The sequence below is a fragment of the Cavia porcellus genome, unplaced genomic scaffold (genome assembly GCF_034190915.1).
Source record: "Cavia porcellus strain 051 isolate PalLab524CR breed Dunkin Hartley unplaced genomic scaffold, mCavPor4.1 scaffold_2, whole genome shotgun sequence".
In the NCBI taxonomy this organism is placed as follows: domain Eukaryota; kingdom Metazoa; phylum Chordata; class Mammalia; order Rodentia; family Caviidae; genus Cavia; species Cavia porcellus.
Window position 1 is genome coordinate 107,508,402 of NW_026947485.1, and position 19,898 is coordinate 107,528,299.

Sequence of the window (19,898 nt, forward strand, 5' to 3'; positions counted from 1 at the left end):
CCTTCTCCTTCCTGTTCAACCTGGATTACAACTTCCTCTTTTGTTTCCCGCGCATGTGAAGAGAATTCCAATCAGTTCCTCACATGTCATCAACACCCACCCCAAGTACCACTTCCAGTCAGAGGTCACACAATGCTCAGACCCCTCGTATCTGGCAGACGAGAAAGCCCAACCCTCTGAGTTGTATACTTCTCTGCATGTCCTCAATAAAGGTCACTTTTTCTTTCCTTTTGTTTCTCTATTGTGCTGGCAAACCCTAACAAAGACAGAACCCAGGACCTGAAATAGGAGAGAGAGAGTTTCTGCTGCTCTACTGATTCAAAAGAGGCAAAAGGCCTCAGCAGAACAGCAGCCCAAGTCATATTGTTATAGGCCACTGAGTCAGATAGAAATATTATAGGCAGTCAGACAGGGCTAGGCCCTCGAGGGAGGAGCCAGCACAGAGGACCAGATGTGCTGTGACCTTGGAGGAGACAGATACTTCTTGATGTGGGCCAGATCTCAAGACAAAAGACAAAACAAATGCAGTCACACCTCAAGTACAAATATCAGGGATTGATATTTGAAATAGGTATGGATCACTTTGAGAAAGCCAGGAGTCACCATTCCAACCTCCTTCAGAAAGAGTCACTTCTCTTTAAGCATGCCCACTGGCTGCCCCATTTGTCCCTGATTTAATCAATTTTATCTGAACATTAATCTTATTGGTTGACTGTAGTTCTGTCCCACCTCAGGCCTGCCTACATTGCCATTTCGCGTGTTTTCTCCATTTTGGACCCATCTCACCTCATGGTTTTACTCTATAGAAGTCCCTACAAAGATAGAGTCTTTGGCAGCCCACTCAGTACCCCTTTTGTCTCTCTCCCAGACAGATGTTTTCTTTCTCTCAATAAATATATTCTGCTGTTAACCTCTGTGGTTCTTAAAATTCATTCTTTGATTTTAGAGAACACAAACTCATGCTGGACATACAGCAGGTTGAGAGTTTAATTCCCCTATATCATCAACAATCTTAGCTCAGAATCTTAGATAGCTTGAAGGGAACAGGCCAAATACTGTTAGAATCTCCCTGCCCAGTGCCAAGGGAAATTATGTTAGCAACAGAGGGGCTTTGTCAGCCCTGCTTGAAATTTGGCACACTGTGTGAGGATAAGCATGCCAATTTGCTCCACAGCCACAAAAGCATAGTTTTCACCTATGACCAGCTCCAGTGATTTTGTTTTTCTGTTCGTTTTACCTATCCTGTCTGATACGATAATTGTGAGTACCAAATGAGAAAACAGTGGAAATACTTTGCATGAGTCTGGGATATGAATGAATATTTAATAAATATTAGATAGTATTTCTATGTTCAGGTAATCATCCTTTCTAGGCATGATATTCTCACATCCTGCAAACATCCCAGGGAAAGTGCTTTCTTAGAGCATAACTCTAATACCTGAAGGATGATCTGTGTCCCACCAGCAAGTGAATTGTTGGGTCCTCTGGGGGTATTCTCTAATCCCAGTTGGGTGTCTAACAATTCAGTTTAGTTCTGACACTACTTGAAATTAGCACACACCCCTAGTTTAAAGGCCCACAAAATTGTACCCCACTTCAGATGCCAGCAGATAGTCTTAGGCTCTTTATAATTCTGACAACAGGCCATGAGCTTGACTCCCTCTTAAGGTTCTGTAATTTTCTAGAAAGCCTCAGGGATCTCAGGAAACCACTTGACTTATTTCATCAGCTTACTATGAAGGCTACAGCTCAGGAGCAGCCACAGGAAAGCAATGCACAGGACATGCTATGGGGGAGGGGTACAGAGCTTTCGTGCCCTCTCACTGTGCACTACCCTCCCAGCACCTTGATGTGCTCATCAACCTAGAAGTTCTCCAAATCTATCATTAAAAGAGCTTTTATAACCCCTCTACCCCTACTTTCTACCTGGAGGTTATTGGGTAGGCCTGAAACTACTTTAACTACTTGTCCATGTTGGTGATCATCAGTCCTCCTAAAGCATTTCATTAGGATAAACTCAGACTTGAGGGGCTTGTGCATAACAGAAAGGCAATCCTATCGCTCTTGAAATTCCATGATTTTTAGGAATTCTGTGCCAGGAAATGGGGACAAACACCAAACACATTTCTCATTGTAACTGTAAGTTGGTAAGTATTTTTATCAAAATCGTTCTAAGAGGTTCAGTGTAAAGCCATAGAATAAGGCTCAATTGGACCAGTTGTAATATAAACCAAAACCTCATGATGGAAGTCTTCAGGTGGTAGACTCCAAGGAGATCAGTCTGAGACTGTATTTCCTCAGCGGCCCAGGAAGCAAGCAAATAAGAAAATCTGCTTCAGGACATGATTCCGTCCTCATACCTATACATCTTCATCACTTTGAATGCTTTCTCACCTTGTCATTCAACAGGCCATGGGGGCCCAAGACCTTATTGAAAATATGTTTTCCTACATGAGCATCCACAGCTGATAGAGGGTCATCCAGAATATAGATGTCTGAATCTTGATAGACAGCTCTAGCCAAGCTGATTCGCTGCTTCTGGCCACCACTGAGATTTATACCCTGAAGAAGAAAATAATTTCAGTTATACTACTTCCTAGTTCCACTTTAGAGAATCTAACAAAGAGTAAAAGAAAGAAATTTGCCTCAATCAGATATCTATGGCTTAAAAATCTTACAAGTTTCTTTGTGCAAATGCATAAGTTTGATTGAAATAACTAACGTTAAACCCAAAAATCAAAGGCAGGCCCAAAGTAGTGTTTTCTATCATGTAACTTAATTATTTAATATTTTTGTTTGCTTGCTGCAGGGTAGAGGTTTTCTCGATTTAGTTTATAGATACTGTCCTAGTAGTTGCTCAGTAAATGCATTCTGAATTAATAGAAAAACTTATTCCAGGCCTATGTCTGCACTAGCCCAGCCTCTGAAAATTACTGTCCACAAAAGATTGTTGTATTCATTTTTATTAATGGGAAGGAAAAATGTAAACATTCTAACTGTGAATTGTGCTATATCTATTCAATGGACACAATATCATTAGGATATATTTTTACAAAGAACATTTAATAACATGATCAACTTTTGGGCCAGTCACCGTTAACATAGATGAAGCAGATGGCATAGTCTCTCATTAGCTCTCATTTAAATAAATAATACCTGTATTTGCTTCCAGGTGTCAAGTTTAAAAATTCAGAGTTATCTGTGCAAAAATGCTGTGAACAGATAGTGGAAACATATGGTTTCTGGTGTTTGTTCCAAACATGACTACCAAGATCAATCAACCATGTTATTTCTGTGTATTTCTCCCATCATCCTCACTTTTTTTTTCAATATGTCTTCACCCTTCAAGGTCCTTGTTATCTAAAGTACCTTCTCTCCAATTTCAGTCAGGTCTCCTCCAGGTAATATTTCCAAGTCTGGGAGGAGAGCACAGGCCTCTATAACTTCCTGGTATCTCTTTTCATTCAACTTTGATCCAAAAAGGATGTTGTCTTTTATGGTGCCATTTTGAATCCAGGACTGCTGAGGGACATAAGCCATAGTACCCTAGATGGGAAAGGATTAGGCCATATGACAACTGTACTTCCAGAAATGTGGTGTTGAAAGATGAGGTAGCAAGAGTAATGAAGAGACCTCCCCTCCCTGGTAAGCGGAGGCAGGGTGGCAGACTGCAGCCCTTCCAGGGGGAGAACCAGCACTGTCTCCTGAGATCCATGCCATGTTGGAACTGAGGACGCTGTGAAAACAAATGACCATTCTGCCTCCCTGCTTAGCAATAGTGAACCTACTGCTACATGGCCTAGAGTCAAATATCCCACTTCCCCTATTCTCTTTCTCCCCCCCCCCCATTAGCAAGTGGGAATCAGAAATCTGAGCATCTCCTGGGAGGCTGACCATAGCAAATAAGGGTGACTTCCTTCTACCATTTCTTTGAAGGCAAATATTTTTATTACTGTTTTGCTCTTTTCTGATTAATGGTACTGCTCTATTCAATATTCTGTTTTGATAAGTTCTATAGTGTCCTATATTTCATCTCATTTTGATATACGGGATTGAAAGAACAACTATTATAAAGATAACAAAATATACTGTGATACCTATTACTGTTATCCCGGTAACCTGCTGTGAAGTTCTGTACCAATTTCACTGTACGATCTTAGTTGGCTTTATTCTGACTTGTTCTGTTGTATACTTTCAAAATAAAAATTTAAAAAAAAGAGTAATGAAGAAAAAGATAGAACTTAGATTCAAAGAACTATGCACTAGGCTGCCTAAATATTTGGTATTTATTAATGGTATGAGCCAAGAAGTTTCTTAGATATAACACAATGCTAACACTTTAGGAAATGGAGTGGATAACATTTTAGGAAGCAAAAACTAAGAGATTGGCGTGGCACACAAGAGGAAACACAGAGAACACTATATTCAAAATGACAGAGACTGACAAATGCTTGTGTTTGAAAAAGAACTCAGTTATGAGTTGACAATAAAAAGCTTCTCAAAAGGAAATAGGAAACATATCTATAGTCTTTTCTGGTATAGTGCATGATTTCTTAAAAATGCAAATTAATTCATTAGGAGTTGGTAAATAATGGTGCTAATATATTGTAAAGGAAAACATATTTTTCCAATTTTTCTAGGTCAAAATAAAGAATTGGGAGCAAGGTTTCTCATATTTAAAAGGAAAATATATGAAGCAATATATGAAGTTGTTAAGCAATATATGATGTTAAGAAAAAATTTGAAAATATACACTTGTCTCTCTTCAGCGTAAGAAGTGGCTGATTTAATGATTTTAAAATATCCATAATTTACCCTAAATTTAGCTTTCTGGGGGAGTTCAGAGTGTTCATGAAAGCACCTTGAAAACATTTCCCTCTATGTTAAAAAATCATGATTGATGAAGAAGTCAACGTCCCATGCCAAGTTTTTGTATTGGAAACAAATGCCTTCAAAGATTTAGCTTGCAAAAAAGAAATTAAGAAGCCTGGACTAATTGTAATGTTGGATGCAAATGCCAGTGTTGATTTTATACTGTTTTTGTTTGTTATTTAACGTGTGTAGAGATGGGTGTGGGTGTGGGTGTGTTTTGCAAGGGATTGAACTCAGGGTCTTTGCACTGAACCACATCTCTAACATTTTTTATTTTTTATTTTGAGGCAAGATCATGATAAATTGTCTAAACTAGGCTCAAATTTCAGTTCCTGTCTCAGTTTCCCAAGGTGCTAGAATTACAGATATGTGACAGCACGCATGGCATTAAGTCCTTAGTCATATGTTAACTCTTCCCTCTAGATTCTGTTATTTTTATTGCACACTTTTGCAGAATTTGAGACTTTAAGAAACACATGAATACAGTGAAAATGTCTAGACATTGAAAAAAGTGATCTCTAGTCAGTAGCTGTCATATGTAGTATGCACATGAGAATCAACTGGGAGCCCATTAAAAATGCAGATTCTTGGACTCTGTCCCCAGAGACCCTAGGATGGTGCAGAGAATCTACAGTTCACAAGTCTGCCAGATGTCACCAAGGCCTCCCCTACTAGTGTATTCTCTCAAGTGAGAAAATGATTCCACCGAGTAGCCCATAGTTGAGGTTCAGAAGTCATTGACATTCTCCCTCACCTTGATAGTGATGTGCCCGTGGACATTTTCCATTTCTCCCAGCATAGCTGATATCAAGGAAGACTTTCCAGAGCCCACAGTACCCACTATAGCCACCAGCTGGCCTGGCATAATATCCAGGTTCACACTGAAAGAGAGAATATTTTTTGAAGATTTTTTGGGGAGAGGGGAGTATGGCTGTTTAAGAGTAGTTCATGCCACTTTTCTGACTCTCCATGGGGTCTAGTTGAGAAGGTGCCCCCTGAATACAGGAAAATTTGTCTTAGATACATAAGACCCCAAAGTACTTCTTTAGTGATGTTCTTTTTATCTTTATTGTCATAGAGTGAGCCTTAACTTATTCAATTCATCTATAAACTTTGTGCCAAAAATATGTTTCCAATAGAAAAATTCCCCAATGACCAACAGGACTATTGAATAAGATTACCTAGAGTTCTGGCTTGGTGCAGCCCCAACTCTGCAATTTTTGGGTTGTGTGACTTTGATAGGTTACTTGCTCTGGACTAAGGACCTTTGTTTTTAAACTAACAGAGCTGGGCTAGATCTGGTTGCTAAATCACTGTCCAAATCTAGTTGTTTAAGAAGTAAATGTTACTTCTTCTTAGTTAATGTTTAACTTGCTGGAACAAGATTGCCTGGCTTGTCCTCTGACGATCTGACTTCTCTAGCTGAGGAGTTCATGAGAGGGTAGAATCTTGGGAGCACACAAGGTTCGGTGTACCAGTCCTATTACTTGAGCCCCTAGGACATTTGGAACATTAGAAACTAGCTTGTAGTCTTTCTCCACCTGCCCATTGAGCTTCATTTCTTCTGGATTTACCATAAGGAAGTGGGAGCTGTGTTCTGTTTGCTCTCTGCAATAGGGAACTCTTGGGTTTGGGGCAGGGCTCCTGCACTCACTCATACTGAGGCTGGCCCCAGAGACCATGTTAAAGATTGTGGGAATGGGAGAGAAGAGTGAGACGTCATGGGAAGGGAGACAAGGTATGCTTGGTCATGAAGAAAGAAAGATATGACCTGCTTGAGCTTCTGTAGTGCTTTGCTTGTGATGTGACATACTCAGCAGATGAACTGGATGTGCTGTTACAGGTAATGCTTAAGAGACATACTATGGGCACCAGTGTAGCAGGAGTGGCTTATAGCATGACAGAAGTGGCCTGCAGAGTGAGGTGGAAGAATGGGTCATTTTGCTGGAAAACTCCAGATCTGAAACTGAATCTTCTACAGTCAGGTTCCACTGTCCACTACGGGAGAAACGCCAGATTCCAGGGCTCCTGATTACTATTCTTAAAGAAATGAATGAATTTAAATTGAGTTTATATTTTTGTGTGTATCCTCTAGCATGTCAAGAGACCTGGGCTACCTGTCAACCCTGAACTAGTTCCATCCATTATCTGGAGAACAAATGTCTTCATAAGTTCTCAGCTGAAAAGTCACAGTCCCACAGTAGTGAGGTGAGGTGGCAAATATAACCTCAGGGACACAGGTGCAGGATTTTAGTTTTCAGCTAAGGTCTCCAAGGTTTAGCCTGTACTAGTATCTAATGGAGCACATATCTGTACTTTGTTTTCCCATGCATTCTATTATAGGGAATTTTCTGAGAACGGGAAAGCAAGGAGAATCCTAAAGAACAACAGTACAGTAAGGAGACAACTCACTCTTGGATTGTGGCTTCCACATCCCGGTCCCAGGTGAAGGAGGCTTCAGAAAACTGCACAGCTTTGTCTATTGAAAAAACAAAGTTCTCTCTTTTAGTGGCATGTCCCACATACCTGTCTGCTCTTCTGTAGCCTTTATGTGTCACTGCTTCACTATCAGCTCCTAGATCACTTCTGTTAGATGCCCTACTAACAGGAAGCAAGTAAACGTTCCCAGGATGAGACTAGAAGTGGCCAGCATATGATGTTCTATGTTATTCAGAAGTCCTAAATTTTGTAACCCAGATTCTGATCTATAGACGTTGGGTACATTTCCAGGCCCTCTGTTCTTAATCCCTTATATGAGTCCTACCTTCTTATATAAGCTCCTCCCTCTGTTTCTTTTTGTTTTTTTTTCCTCTTTTCCTTTCTCTCTTTTCTCCCTTGTTTGTTTGTTTGTTTTTTAAGACTGACATTCAAATCTAGGACCCAGTGCATGCCAGGCAAATGTTCTACCCCTGAGATACACATCCAACAACCTCCTTATCTCTCCACTCTGGATTTCAGACCCACTGCTTATTCTGGCCATGGATGTCTTCCACTTCCTGTGTGTGCTTTCACTCCAGGGTGTCTTCCCAATTTCAAAACTTGGCTCTACCATCACTTTTTAATTTAATTTTACTTTTTAGGCAGGGTCTCACTATGTAGCCCAGGCTGGCCTCAAACTCATGATTGATCCTCCTGCCTGAGCCTTCTGAGTGTTGGGTTTACAGGCATGCACTGCCCTATCTTTCCATCTTGAATTCTGCTTTTTGGATTCTTTGTAGGGTTCTTTGCTTATTCTTAGAAGAGCTGACCTAGATTTCTTAGCAATGTAGTTAAGAAATCTAGTCCAAGTTAAAATGCAATTTAAATTAAATAGATATCTTACTATATACAAGTGCAAGTTCAAGACTAATTTCTTAACTTTTCCTTTTATTTGATGACACTAAGACTTTGTATATAAAAATTCAGATGCTAGCACTATGAATAATTTTAGGAAGAAACTTCCAAATTTATTTACCAAAATTGGAGACACGTCGAATGGCAGAGGTGTCCAAGTCATCCCCTCCCAAGTACTTTTCTAGTCGGGATACAGAAACAGTGGCCTAGAAGAGAACACAAAGAATATGAAGAGTTGAAAACTCAACAGCAAACACAAGGAGGAAAAGGATTTCAATTGTCATCAGACCGTGATTTGCCATTTGCCACAGCTAGATTCTGCTGACTGCCAACACAAACTCTTTCGTTCTACCTCCCAGGAAGCAATTCCACTCTGGAGAAAAGAAAATTAAAACATTCCATTTCAGCCTTTCTGAAAATTCAAGGGATTTAACTCTATGGCTATCTCTTTCCAATCTTTGGCCCTATTTCTAGAAATTGTCTCCTGACTTTGCTTAAGACAAAATCATAACTTCTACCTACTTCTGGCAACTGAGCCACTGTCTTTAATAAGTGAGTCTATCTTTTGATGATCCACCCAGTATCATAACTTAGCCATGACTGGGACCCTCTATAGAACTGGCCAATGCTTAAACTTTAGCTGACCTTAGTGTTAGCAGAACCCCATGGGATCCCCAGTACATGAGGACATGGAAAGTTCTCAAGGAGCGTCTTTCAAAAGGTGTTCCTCACGGGTCTTCTGTCTTTCAGGGAGGCTGTCATGAGATTTTCCACAGCTGCTCAAACCTCTGAGAAAATGTCAGGTTTTCTGCCCATCCCTTCCTTAGGGCATCATGGCAGGGTATAAAACTGCTTGCCTGATATGTGGGTCAGCTCCTCAGAAATGGAATGCCCCACTACCAGGGCTGTTTCATCATCTGATTCCTTTATTTAGGTTCAATGTTATACAGCTGGACAAGGAATATAGGAAGCTGATGCCTTTGCCCATCTTGATTTTACTAGGTAAAGAACTGCTGTCTAAAACAACATGTTGTTTCTTTATTGGCCAAATGGTCACACTTTCTTCATACCTTCTGGGACAGGGAAATCTCTACAACCTCAGAGCTGTCTGAAGCTAGCCACCTCTGGGATGAATGCAGGTCACAGCACTCCTCTCAGTGTCTCAACATTTTGGCCTCCTCATCAGTCTTCCATCTTCCCTGTGAATTTCCCCCTATAGTTGGACCTTGGCCCCTCTCCATTAACTGGACATAGCTTTCAGAACCCAGACATTGTTCATGGCCCATCTAAGCCTTCCTAAACTCTAAATTCATTTTCTGACAGATTGAGGCTCCCAAATTTAGCACCTTGGTTATTTACCACTTGGGTTCATGCAAAGAGAAAGTCTTTTCTGCCCTTTTATGCCATATTTTCCAAATACTATGTCAATACCTTAAGAGTCTTAGAAAAATATGGGAGAAACTAGGCTGGGAAAGGGGCTTAGGAAAATTGCCAACACCAGAGACAATCACAATAGTCTCACTGAATGCTTTCACAAGATTTTCTCCTTGTGAGATAGATGAGGTAGGTATGATTATCCTCACTTTATAGTCAGATAAACTGGGGCTCAGAGAGGTTGTCATTTTATTAAGATTAAACCATTGGTCAACAGAGATCAAACAGATTTTCCTAATCAAAAGTTCATCAGCAGAAGATAAACATGGGATGTAACAGGCCAGTCATTGTGGACTCTTGGGCTTTTAATCAGAGATAAGCAATTGACATGTACCTGGAGCACGGAAGAGATCACCATAGGAAGCATGGTTAGAGGAAAGCGCAGGATATTGAAGAGGGTGATGGAGGTGAAGGCCTTTTCTGCATCCAAAACATTGTTGCTATCCACCAGAACATAAACAGAAAATGTAGTCACAGATACCTGGAAAGAATCAGGGCAAGAACAATTTATTCCTAAAAGGGTCCAAGCAGCCTTGTGCTACATTTCAGGAATATGGTATAATCAAGACTAATGGCAGTTTAGGGGTTTATCCCAGCCTCTTCACATTACTGATGAGAAAACTGAGCCCATAAGAGGAAGGAATATATCATAGAAGGTCACAAAGTCAATTAATGGAGTGCTAGGACCAGAGTTTGAGTTTTCTTTTTTTTTCCTTTTTTTATCTTTTGAAAAAAAGTTAAAACAAAATTTCATAATAATAAAAGGAGAAGAACAATAGTTAACATATTACATGTTGCTACCTTTAAAGTAGTTGCTTAGGGTATAAGATATGGGCATAAAAACTTCTCCAATTGACAATAGCACAAGCATGCACTCTACCACCCATTAACAATTTTAAAACTTATGGTAACATATATGTATAACAAAATCTGCCATCTTGGGTAAACATCATATTGTCTCCCTGGCATGAGAAACTGAAAGAGTAAATAATGTCTAAAATGTATAATAGATATTGGAAAATGAGAAGAAGTTGTTCAAAAGGAAAGAGGAACTAGGATGAGAGAAAGGGAAAGGACATTAAGGAAAAGGGAAAAATAGGTTTGGGCTTTTCTGGCTCATGTATCAATGTTCTCCTATGCAAATCATTCTGGGATACCATTTCCATGGTGAATATCCAGCAAAGTTGCTCTTAGTTTTTGAGAGGACAACATAGGGATGATGGCATAAAGGTTTGAGTAAAGAGTACATATTTCATTGATTCAGAAACAGGTCTAGAGGTGCTGGGAATCCACATTTCTTCTCAGGAAGCTGACTCAGGTCCAAAACCTTCCCAGTGCACTGACTCCTCTGGTACTCACCAGAATAGGAGTTAACTGTAAGAAGAATACTGTCAGAGTCTGCAGCTGGCCAAAGTTTAGCAGGTTCTTCAGCTCTTTCTTCCGAATACTGTTGACTTGGTCTTTGAATGAAGGTTCCCAGGCAAAATATTTCAGGATCTAATGGGTTAGAAATGAGCACAATACTTCTATGAGCACAATGATAAACAGGCTGAGAAAATCTAAGTAACTTGCCTGAATTTCCCAGGGTAGACCTGAAATTCAAAACCATGTCTCTTTTTTAATTTTGCCACACTAGAAGAAAGATACATCAGAGCTGTGAAATATCAGAGAGTTTTAAGCGTCCTCTGATTCATTGTCAAGAAATTTAAGATAAAACTAAATCCTTTAATTAAATTCCCCCCCCTTTTTTTTGTAAAGAAAAGAACTCCTCGATCACCTTTAAAGGATAAAGTGCATTATTTTGAAAGCTGGACTATGCAGAAAGAAAAACAAACATTTATCCAGGGGATCCTGAAATAACTTCACTTTAGGGAGCCAATCTCTAAAAGTAATTTGTAAGGGACCAAGAGATGGAGGTGGTAAGGAACGGAGGGGAAAGCTATGTAAAGAAAACTAAGATGCACTGTATACATGTACCAACTTCCCATGATGAATGTATTCATTATGAACTGCAGACATATACTAGAAATTAAAATATAAAATGAATGAAATAACAAGATTTCTGATATTTCCTTTAAAATAACATAGCATGTATAAACTAGGGAGTGAATATATGCATGAAACTAGTTAAACCAGGATGTTGATTTTTAGGGCTCAGGAATAAATCTATGCAGGTTCATTTTATTATTCTGTATTTTTATGTATGCTTAGACTTCTGTACAGTAAAATGTAAAAACAGAAATAACTCCATTTTGGTTAAATAAATACAAATCAATATTTAAAAAAAGGGCCTTGGAGAGATATTAGAAAATAAAACAAGAGATTTGCGGGTCAATGAATAAGGAGCCAGCTGACACACAATACACCAAAACGCAGGAATCTACATCCTCTAATAAAGTTTGTTAAGGCCAAGAAATTAACAGCTTCTGTTGCTGTACTTAGAGACATGAATACATTTGGCTTTTTTTTCTTTTCTTTTTTGTAAAAGTATCTTTATTGGTACACTTTTGATATACCCATAATGATCACTTTCATTATGGGGAATTTGTACCTGTACATACTATATCTTGGTTCTTCTTTTTTCCCCATTCTCCTCTCCACCCTTCAACCATTCTTCACCCATTTGGATTCTTACCTTCATTCCACTGAGAATCTCATTCATGACCTTTAAACGTTTGTCCTTATACTTCATATTTTTGAACTGTCAGGAAAAAGCAAAATATAAACAATAACACTTTCATGAGACAGGGTCCAGTTTTGGTGTAGACAAGAGTTCTCAGGTGTACTGGTGGCTTTTAGTCAGAATTTGAAGTACCTGGTGTCAGCATTCATCTCTCTCCAAGTCTCACATAAGCTTGATTCTGCCTTTCGGCCTTTGCCTGTCTGTCCTTTCCTTCACTTTTTCATAGTCAGACCTTTGTTCTCCAGAGGTTGGCTTAAAGATCCCTACTCTCAAAAGAATCTCTTGACCTCCTCATTGAAAATAGTACCCACCTAATTATCATTTCACTTTCAATTCTCTGTATAGTTTCTCACATGATCCGGTGTTTCTCTTTGTTTACTGTCTAAGCAAAATATAAGACCCATGAGAGTAAGTGCCTTGTCTAATTTACTGCCATGTTCTTAGAAAAGTAAAATGTGTAATAATTTTTTTCAAAACAATTATTTGTAATTAAATTAATACAAAACAAGTAAATAAAAATATGTACCAACAAATCCTTCAACCTGTGATACCTAACAAAGCTAAGAACTGTCTACATTGAGCCCTTCCACCTGGAATTAGCAAAAGTGACTGTTGAGACTTAAACTGAAAATGGGATCACTCCTCATTCTGCTCTGTGCAGGGTTTGTATTGCCATGATAGGGAAGAGGGGTCAAAAAGCACCATTTGGAGGGCAGCCCAACAAATCAAGGTGGAATAGTAATGTACAGGGTTTCTGGCACTGCCCTTTCCTCTCCAGTCAGGCTCTTTCCTCTAACATAAAAGAAAATAAGAGTATATAAACCCTAAGAGTGGTCAGAAGATAAAAAGAAGACAGAGAAAATCTTTGGGGATGGTGGGAAAGTCTTCGCCAGATTTGCCTTGAACAAATTTCTTCTAAAAATTAGAATAGAGTAAGTGTTAAGAGTTTAGACATTATAGAAGACATGTATTCCCAACATATATCCCCAAGATGACTGTTTTCTTTACCTGAATATTTCTATTCTTGGTGGCAAATATTCCATTAACTGGAATTAGGAGAACCATCACCCCTACACCTGCTAAAACTGAAGGTCCCAACTCTCTCCACAGAAAGAAAATGGATAAAACAATCTGTAGGACAGTTGACCACAGCAAGTGAAAGAAGTTGGTGACATCCATGAGCTTCTGGGCATCCACAGACATCAGGTTCACCGTTTCTCCAATGGTGTACTGCCTCCTGTTCAAATGGGACAGGGTCAGTGCCTAAAAATAAAAATTGGGATTGAGATCCATGGACAAGACCAAATACACTGGAGAATAGAAAAGAAAATTCAGGAACTGAGAAACGATGGAAGACTGACCTCCGTATGGATGTAACTTCTCAAAGAGACTGATTTCTTGTCTTCAAATCAAACAAATAGTAATTCTCTCATTCTTAACCACCCTTTTCTCCTATTCCCACCTTCTCCAATCTCTCTCATCTATATTCATCTTTGCACAGAAAACTCCTATTAATCTTTGGTGTCAACACAGATGCAACCTCTGAGAGGACAACTTTGCCTCCCAAATTTAAGATACAGTGGATACCTCTCCTGTGTACTTATAAAATTGTGCTTACTTTTTCATTACCACCATCATAACAAACCATAATTATTTCATTTCTCTATTTCTATACCAGATAAAAACTCTGTGAGCATAAGGACTGCATCTGCCTACTTCAGTAAGTGGCACACAGTAGGAAGTGAAAAACTGAAGAATGAAAGAAAAATAGGGAGGAAAGAGAAAAAAAATCACATCACAATTCTGACCTTGAGATTTTTGATGTGGCAATGTTATTTTGTAGCCGTACTCTTATATTGAGGTTGCAAACATTTCCAAGCCAGAGATTTTAGAACAAAAAGAAAATCACACATCGAAATAAAATGCCTAATTACTATCAGAAATTTGCTGGCAATATCTAAAAACCTGAATTTTGCATTGTGGACTTTCTGTGTTGATACTAGACATCAGAAGGCTGGTACCCACAGGTCTGTTACTTTTACAATACCTTGAAAAAAATGCACCCTAACACTCAAACTAGCTTATCCTGTGCTTACCAAGACACCATCTGGTGTGGCTTGCATCTTTGAAGAAGATAGGAAGGATTCTAATTCCCACAAAGCAGTGCATGAGCTGAATGACCCTAGATACCCACCTCCATTTTCCTCCTAAAAGCTCTACTGTCATCTTTATTCACCAGTATACTCGTAAGAACATACTAGGATTCTTCATGTACAGTAAAAGAGAAAAATGTCTTAAAATGTTAAGCCACCAAGGTTCTAAAAAGAATCAGCCCAATGCTATGCCTTCCTTTTTGTATGAAAAAGTAGAACAAAAATAAAGACAATAACCAATTACCCTTCATTATACATTCCTTTTCAATTAAATTTAATAATGTAGAAAAACCATTGATTTAGTTTCAACATCCTTTCTGCCCAAGGACCAACCCTGGCTAAATGCTTAAAAGCATTGAAATTATGTCTTACTTTTCTCTATAAAAAAGAAAATACTTCATAGTGCTATGAGTTGGTAATGGAAATGAAAAGTACTTAATAAATAAGGAAACATTGCTAAGTACATGAAAGTAAATTTTTTTTACAACAATTTTATTTAAATGAGGGTGGCATGGACTGTATTACTGATTGCAACAACTGCAAAATCTGGAATACATTAAGTATCATAATAGTGGAAATAAGTGATCACAACTTTTAAAATACGCATTAGTAGCAGTGAGACAGTCTGGGTAGTGATTGTATAAGTTGAAAACCAAAAGAAATTTAATCTTTAAAAAATAGATTAAGAAATTAACTTTGGGGAAGGTAAATTCCAAGGGTTACTGAGAGTTCAAAGAACTCAACCAGGCACTTGCATTACCCACGTGTGTCTCTCAATGGTTCAATGTCTACTCAGGGCGGAAAAAGATAGCTTGTGTTTCAAAAGAGGAAAACAAAGGAGAAAAGCAGAACATGAAGAAGTCACTGCAGTGGAACTTTCCAGTGAGAGGAAGTCAGAGAAAACAAGTCACATTCTAAAAAGTCCTACCCCTGCCCGTGTGACTTGCTTCCTTGAGTCTGGAGTCTCTGATCACGACTCCTGTATTTTCACTTTTTTGTTAAGAGATCAGGTTAGACTTCACCCTGTTATACAGGAGTGAAGGAAAATACACTTTCCCTGAAGAAGTTAAACTTTAAGAACAATATATTAGGTAAGTGCAGTGGTACATTCCAGTATTCGCAGCCACTAAAGAGGCGGAGGCAAGAGGATCACAAGTTCATGGTCCACTTTTGCAATGTAGTGAAATACTTTCTCTAAATAAGAAATGAAAAGGACTTGGCATATAGCTCAGTGGAAGGACAACTCTAGCCCCAACTCAATCCCCGGCATCATCATACACACAATAAATAAATAAATATCAGAGAAAAGATAAGCAAAATCATATTAAGGAAATGGAAAACCTTCCAGTTCTTTACAACTCAGTAATCAGAAAATGTATTTTAAAAAGAGACAAAAGATTTGGTAGCTACTAAAGATAAGAAAAAGAAATTGCTGAGTAAAATTTACTCTGGGGAGATGAAGCCCTGGTCCTCAGAGCTTCTAGTCTCACTGGAAAACTGTAAATAGAAATGGAGACACGCAGTCTCTGAACAATGTTTCATCGAATGTTTGGGTTAAATGTTGACACTTTCGAGGTGTCACCCTCGGCCAGTTTCTTTCATGACGTTACATTCTTTCCCATCACATTTTCACCTTGTCAAGAGAGACTGAGGGTTGAAAGTAGGAGATGCGAATGGGGAGCAAAGCGGAATCAAGATATAGCATGTACAGGGACCAATTTCCTATAAGGAATGTGATCATTATGCTTACCTCAGACATTCCAATAAACTTAAATAAACTACAAAACAAAAATCAATACCCTTCAAGAAACTAAAAGAGACAGACTAGAGAGAAGAGCAGGTGTCTAAGGCTTCAAGGCGGAGAGAAAGGCAGATCCGGGCAGCTGGCCGGCTTCTCCCCGGGGCAGCATTCCTCTCCTCACAGACGCAAGGCATCTCACTATGAACGCACTCCTCATATTTTGATTTCCAGAGAACCATCTAAAGGGGTCTGTGTGACTAATAAAACTAAGTATGGAATCAGTTATGATCTCCATAATTCTTCCTCATGTTGGGATGAATGCTTATATTTAGTGAGAGGATTTTCTTTGATAATACTGTATCTGACAAGTTCTGCTTACCTTCTTATACACAGAAGCCATAACGGTTGTCCGTACACTCATTCCCAGCATGAAACACAATTGAAAATAAGACTGAAGGCAGAGAGACTGGAGCAAACTCACAACAAATAAGCAGATGGTGTAGACATATCCAATCCACACATATGATTCATAGTCACTCCCAAAGGCAATCAGCAATCTGCCAAAGTAAAACTGAGTAAGTGACGCTCACCGGGCCTCGCGGGCTCCTCACTCTCTGCCTGCCTCGCCAAAATGACCAGAACTGAGCAGTGCATCTGAAAAACCTAAGTTCCAGAATCTTGACAATGTTCTTGCTTTTATTTAGAGGTGGGCAGCAACAGCTTAGGATAAATAATTCATAATTTTGAGAATGGGCAGTGAAAGAAATTCTGCAGGGAGCTGGCACCTCAATGTTTTGGTCTTGTCATGTCTCACTTCTTGGTGAAAGAAGCTGTTTGGGCCAAGCAAATTATTTCTAGGCAATGCAAGCCTGAAAATTAAGATGTGTAGCCAGCTTGAATTAAAAGCGTTTCCTTGGTGGTGGTTCATTCCAGATCAAAATACATTGCAAAATTTCATTATGATTAGCCTGAACCTCTTAGGCTGTGGAGAGAAGACACTCTCTCAGGTATGCTGCTTAGTTGTGGCCCAGACTATAGCAGTTTTGTTTAATAAGTAAAAGATCTAACCAGTATGTAAGTATGTAGAGGAAGTACCGCAAGGAAAGAGGAATTAGATGTTTAAAAATGCTCTGCGTTCTTCCTAAACGCAAAGCTGTAAAGTGAAAGAAATTTATGAACATTTTTTAAATTGGGAATTTATAAAAACTCTTGGCTGCACATACAAGGGGCAAAAACAAAAGTGGCAGAATAGACACTTAAAGGACAACCTAATTCTTGGGCACTCACTTCAACAGCTGAGGATTCAAAAACAAAGAGATATCATGTACTAGTTTCAGTATAAATGATTTCAGAATAACTGTATAGAAAGTTTTGAAAAGGGCCTTGATCAGCCAGGATTTGGGAAAGTCTTCTGTAGTCTTAGACTTCTTTTTCTTTTTAGTTTCTTCCTGGGCACAAAAGAAAACAATAGTGTTAGTAGAATTGTACAGTATAAGACTTTGTTCCAGCCCTGAACAGCTCTAATATTCTTGCAGGGTCTGTGAGGCTTGTTTTGTTCTTTGTCTAGGTTTCTTCTCTTCATTTCCTCAGTACTATTATCCTCTCTTTCCCTTCTAACTCATATTGAAATGTATTTCTGAATACAGTAAGAATACTACATAGAAACAAAGAACCAATCGGGCATGATGACCCACACCTGTAATCCCAGCACTCTTAAAGAGGATCACAAATTTCAGCCCAACCCAAACTACTTAGCAACGTAGTAAGACCCTGTCCCAAAACAAATTTTTTTTTTGTCTTTTTCGTTTTTATCGGTACCAGGGATCGAACTCACGACTGCCTGCTTGCAAGGCAGGCACTTATGCCACTGAGCTAAATCCCCAGCCCCCCAAAACAAATTTTAAAAGGCAAAACAAAAACATATTTAAAAAGCATTGGAAACGTAGTTCAGTATGAAGGTCCTGGGTTCACTCTCCAGGAAAGGAGATGGAGAGGGGAGAGGGGGAGGTGAAAGGGGGAGGAGGAGGGGAGAGGGGAGAAGGGGGGGAGGAGGGGAAGGGGAGAGGGAGAGAGGGAGAGAGGGGGGAAAGAAGAGAGAGAGAGAGAGAGAGAGAGAGAGAGAGAGAGAGAGAGAGAGAGAGAGAGACTGAGTGTTCTTTTCTTGTTTGTAGTTGTTGAAAGATGCTATTGGTTGAATTGTACTCCCCTTCCAAAAAAATTTATAGTCCTGACTTTTTCTACTGTGGGATGGGCTCCTATTTGGAAACAGTCTTTGCAGCTGTGATCAGATTAACATAAGATCACCAAAGTAGGCAATAATGTAGTATGACTGGTATCCTTATAAAACAGAAAAGACAGATAAAGATAGAAGATGCCCATGTAAAAACAGAAGTGAAAATTTGAATGATTCACTTACAAGCCCAGGAAGGTCCAGGATTTCAGCTGAAAACTAGCAGGTAGAGTGTGTGTGTCTGTGCGTGCGTGTATGTGTGTGCGTGTGTGTGCGCATATGTGGTACTGGCCATCAAAGCCAGGGTTTCCCACATATTAATACTTTGCCGTTGAGCTACACTCTCAGCCTCTGTCGTTCTAACTTCTCCAGTTTGTGGTACAATTATATCTTGGTATTTCACTGCTTTCAATTTGGTACTTGATGCATTTTGATTCAGATACTCTGTCCCAATATTCCTCATTTGTTTGGTATTTCACATGCAAGCAACAACCCCTCAGTGTTAAGTAGCCCACGATTTGCTATCATTTCCAGTTAAAATAGTTCATTTGGTACTTGTCAATTTTAGTTATCATGCCTTCCAGGGCCAATTAACCCTGAGTACCCAGATACTATCTTTATTTTGTTATGGCACCCTAGGAAACTAATACTGACTCATTCCTCAGTCTCTTTTTGGCCTCCTCATAACCCTAAATTCTAGCTTCTTAGCTCCAGTGTCCAGGTTTTTGTACCCCCCACCCCGATTCTAGGTTTTTGTACCACTCACATCCTCTCATAATTTTTCTCACTGGGTTTCCATCTAATCAATCTCTCTTGCCTGGACAACTGTCAGCCTCTCTCAGTCTATTTTACTTATTTATTTTACTTTAAGACAGAGTCTTGCTAGGTCTCTAAGTTGCTTATGGCGGGCTTGAACTTCCAGTCCTCTTGCTGCAGCTTCTCAGAGTGCTGAGATTACTGACATGTGCCACCCCACTCCCACTTTTATTTTTCTAATTGTGCTTATTAGTCTCAATATATGTATTGGCTTATTGTTTGTTTTTTAGCTCTCTAAAGATGGGCACTCAGGCAGGGTTGTCCCTTTCATTTAGTGCCTAGAGCAGACTCAGGCACACAACTCTGCTCAATAAACATTTCTGTGTGAATTAAAAAGTAAATTAGCTGTGAATGCTCTCATCAAGCTGTAAATTCTAGTAGAGCCAGACTATTATTTTAAAATTTTTTATGATAGAAAATTTTAAATATACCTAAAAGGAGACAAATAATACATTCCACCTTTCATGTATCCATCACCAAGCTATTACTAATATTGTAAATGATACAATAATATAAAACACACTGAAAAGTATGAAGTACTATACAAATAAAAGAACAAAAAATCATGTAACGTTGCTTTTGCCTGAGACACACATTACACAGACATTAGACTAAAACCCGTGAATACACAGACAC

The 19,898-nt window shown here is 39.1% G+C and overlaps 1 protein-coding gene across 2 annotated transcripts in view; it reads right to left on the reverse strand.

The window, feature by feature from the left end:
- Window positions 1-19,898, reverse strand: part of Abcc2 (ATP binding cassette subfamily C member 2) — a 73,616-nt gene that overhangs the window by 23,703 nt on the left and 30,015 nt on the right. For both annotated transcript variants that reach the window (XM_003479570.4, XM_063245055.1), the window contains 11 exons: window positions 17,504-17,664; window positions 16,596-16,773; window positions 13,331-13,585; window positions 12,275-12,340; window positions 10,999-11,136; window positions 9,974-10,120; window positions 8,327-8,411; window positions 7,285-7,351; window positions 5,627-5,753; window positions 3,370-3,546; window positions 2,395-2,562 (listed from right to left, as the gene is read on the reverse strand). In XM_003479570.4, coding sequence (XP_003479618.3) covers window positions 2,395-2,562; window positions 3,370-3,546; window positions 5,627-5,753; window positions 7,285-7,351; window positions 8,327-8,411; window positions 9,974-10,120; window positions 10,999-11,136; window positions 12,275-12,340; window positions 13,331-13,585; window positions 16,596-16,773; window positions 17,504-17,664 — 1,569 coding nt within the window. The remainder of the gene's footprint in view (window positions 1-2,394; window positions 2,563-3,369; window positions 3,547-5,626; window positions 5,754-7,284; window positions 7,352-8,326; window positions 8,412-9,973; window positions 10,121-10,998; window positions 11,137-12,274; window positions 12,341-13,330; window positions 13,586-16,595; window positions 16,774-17,503; window positions 17,665-19,898) is intronic.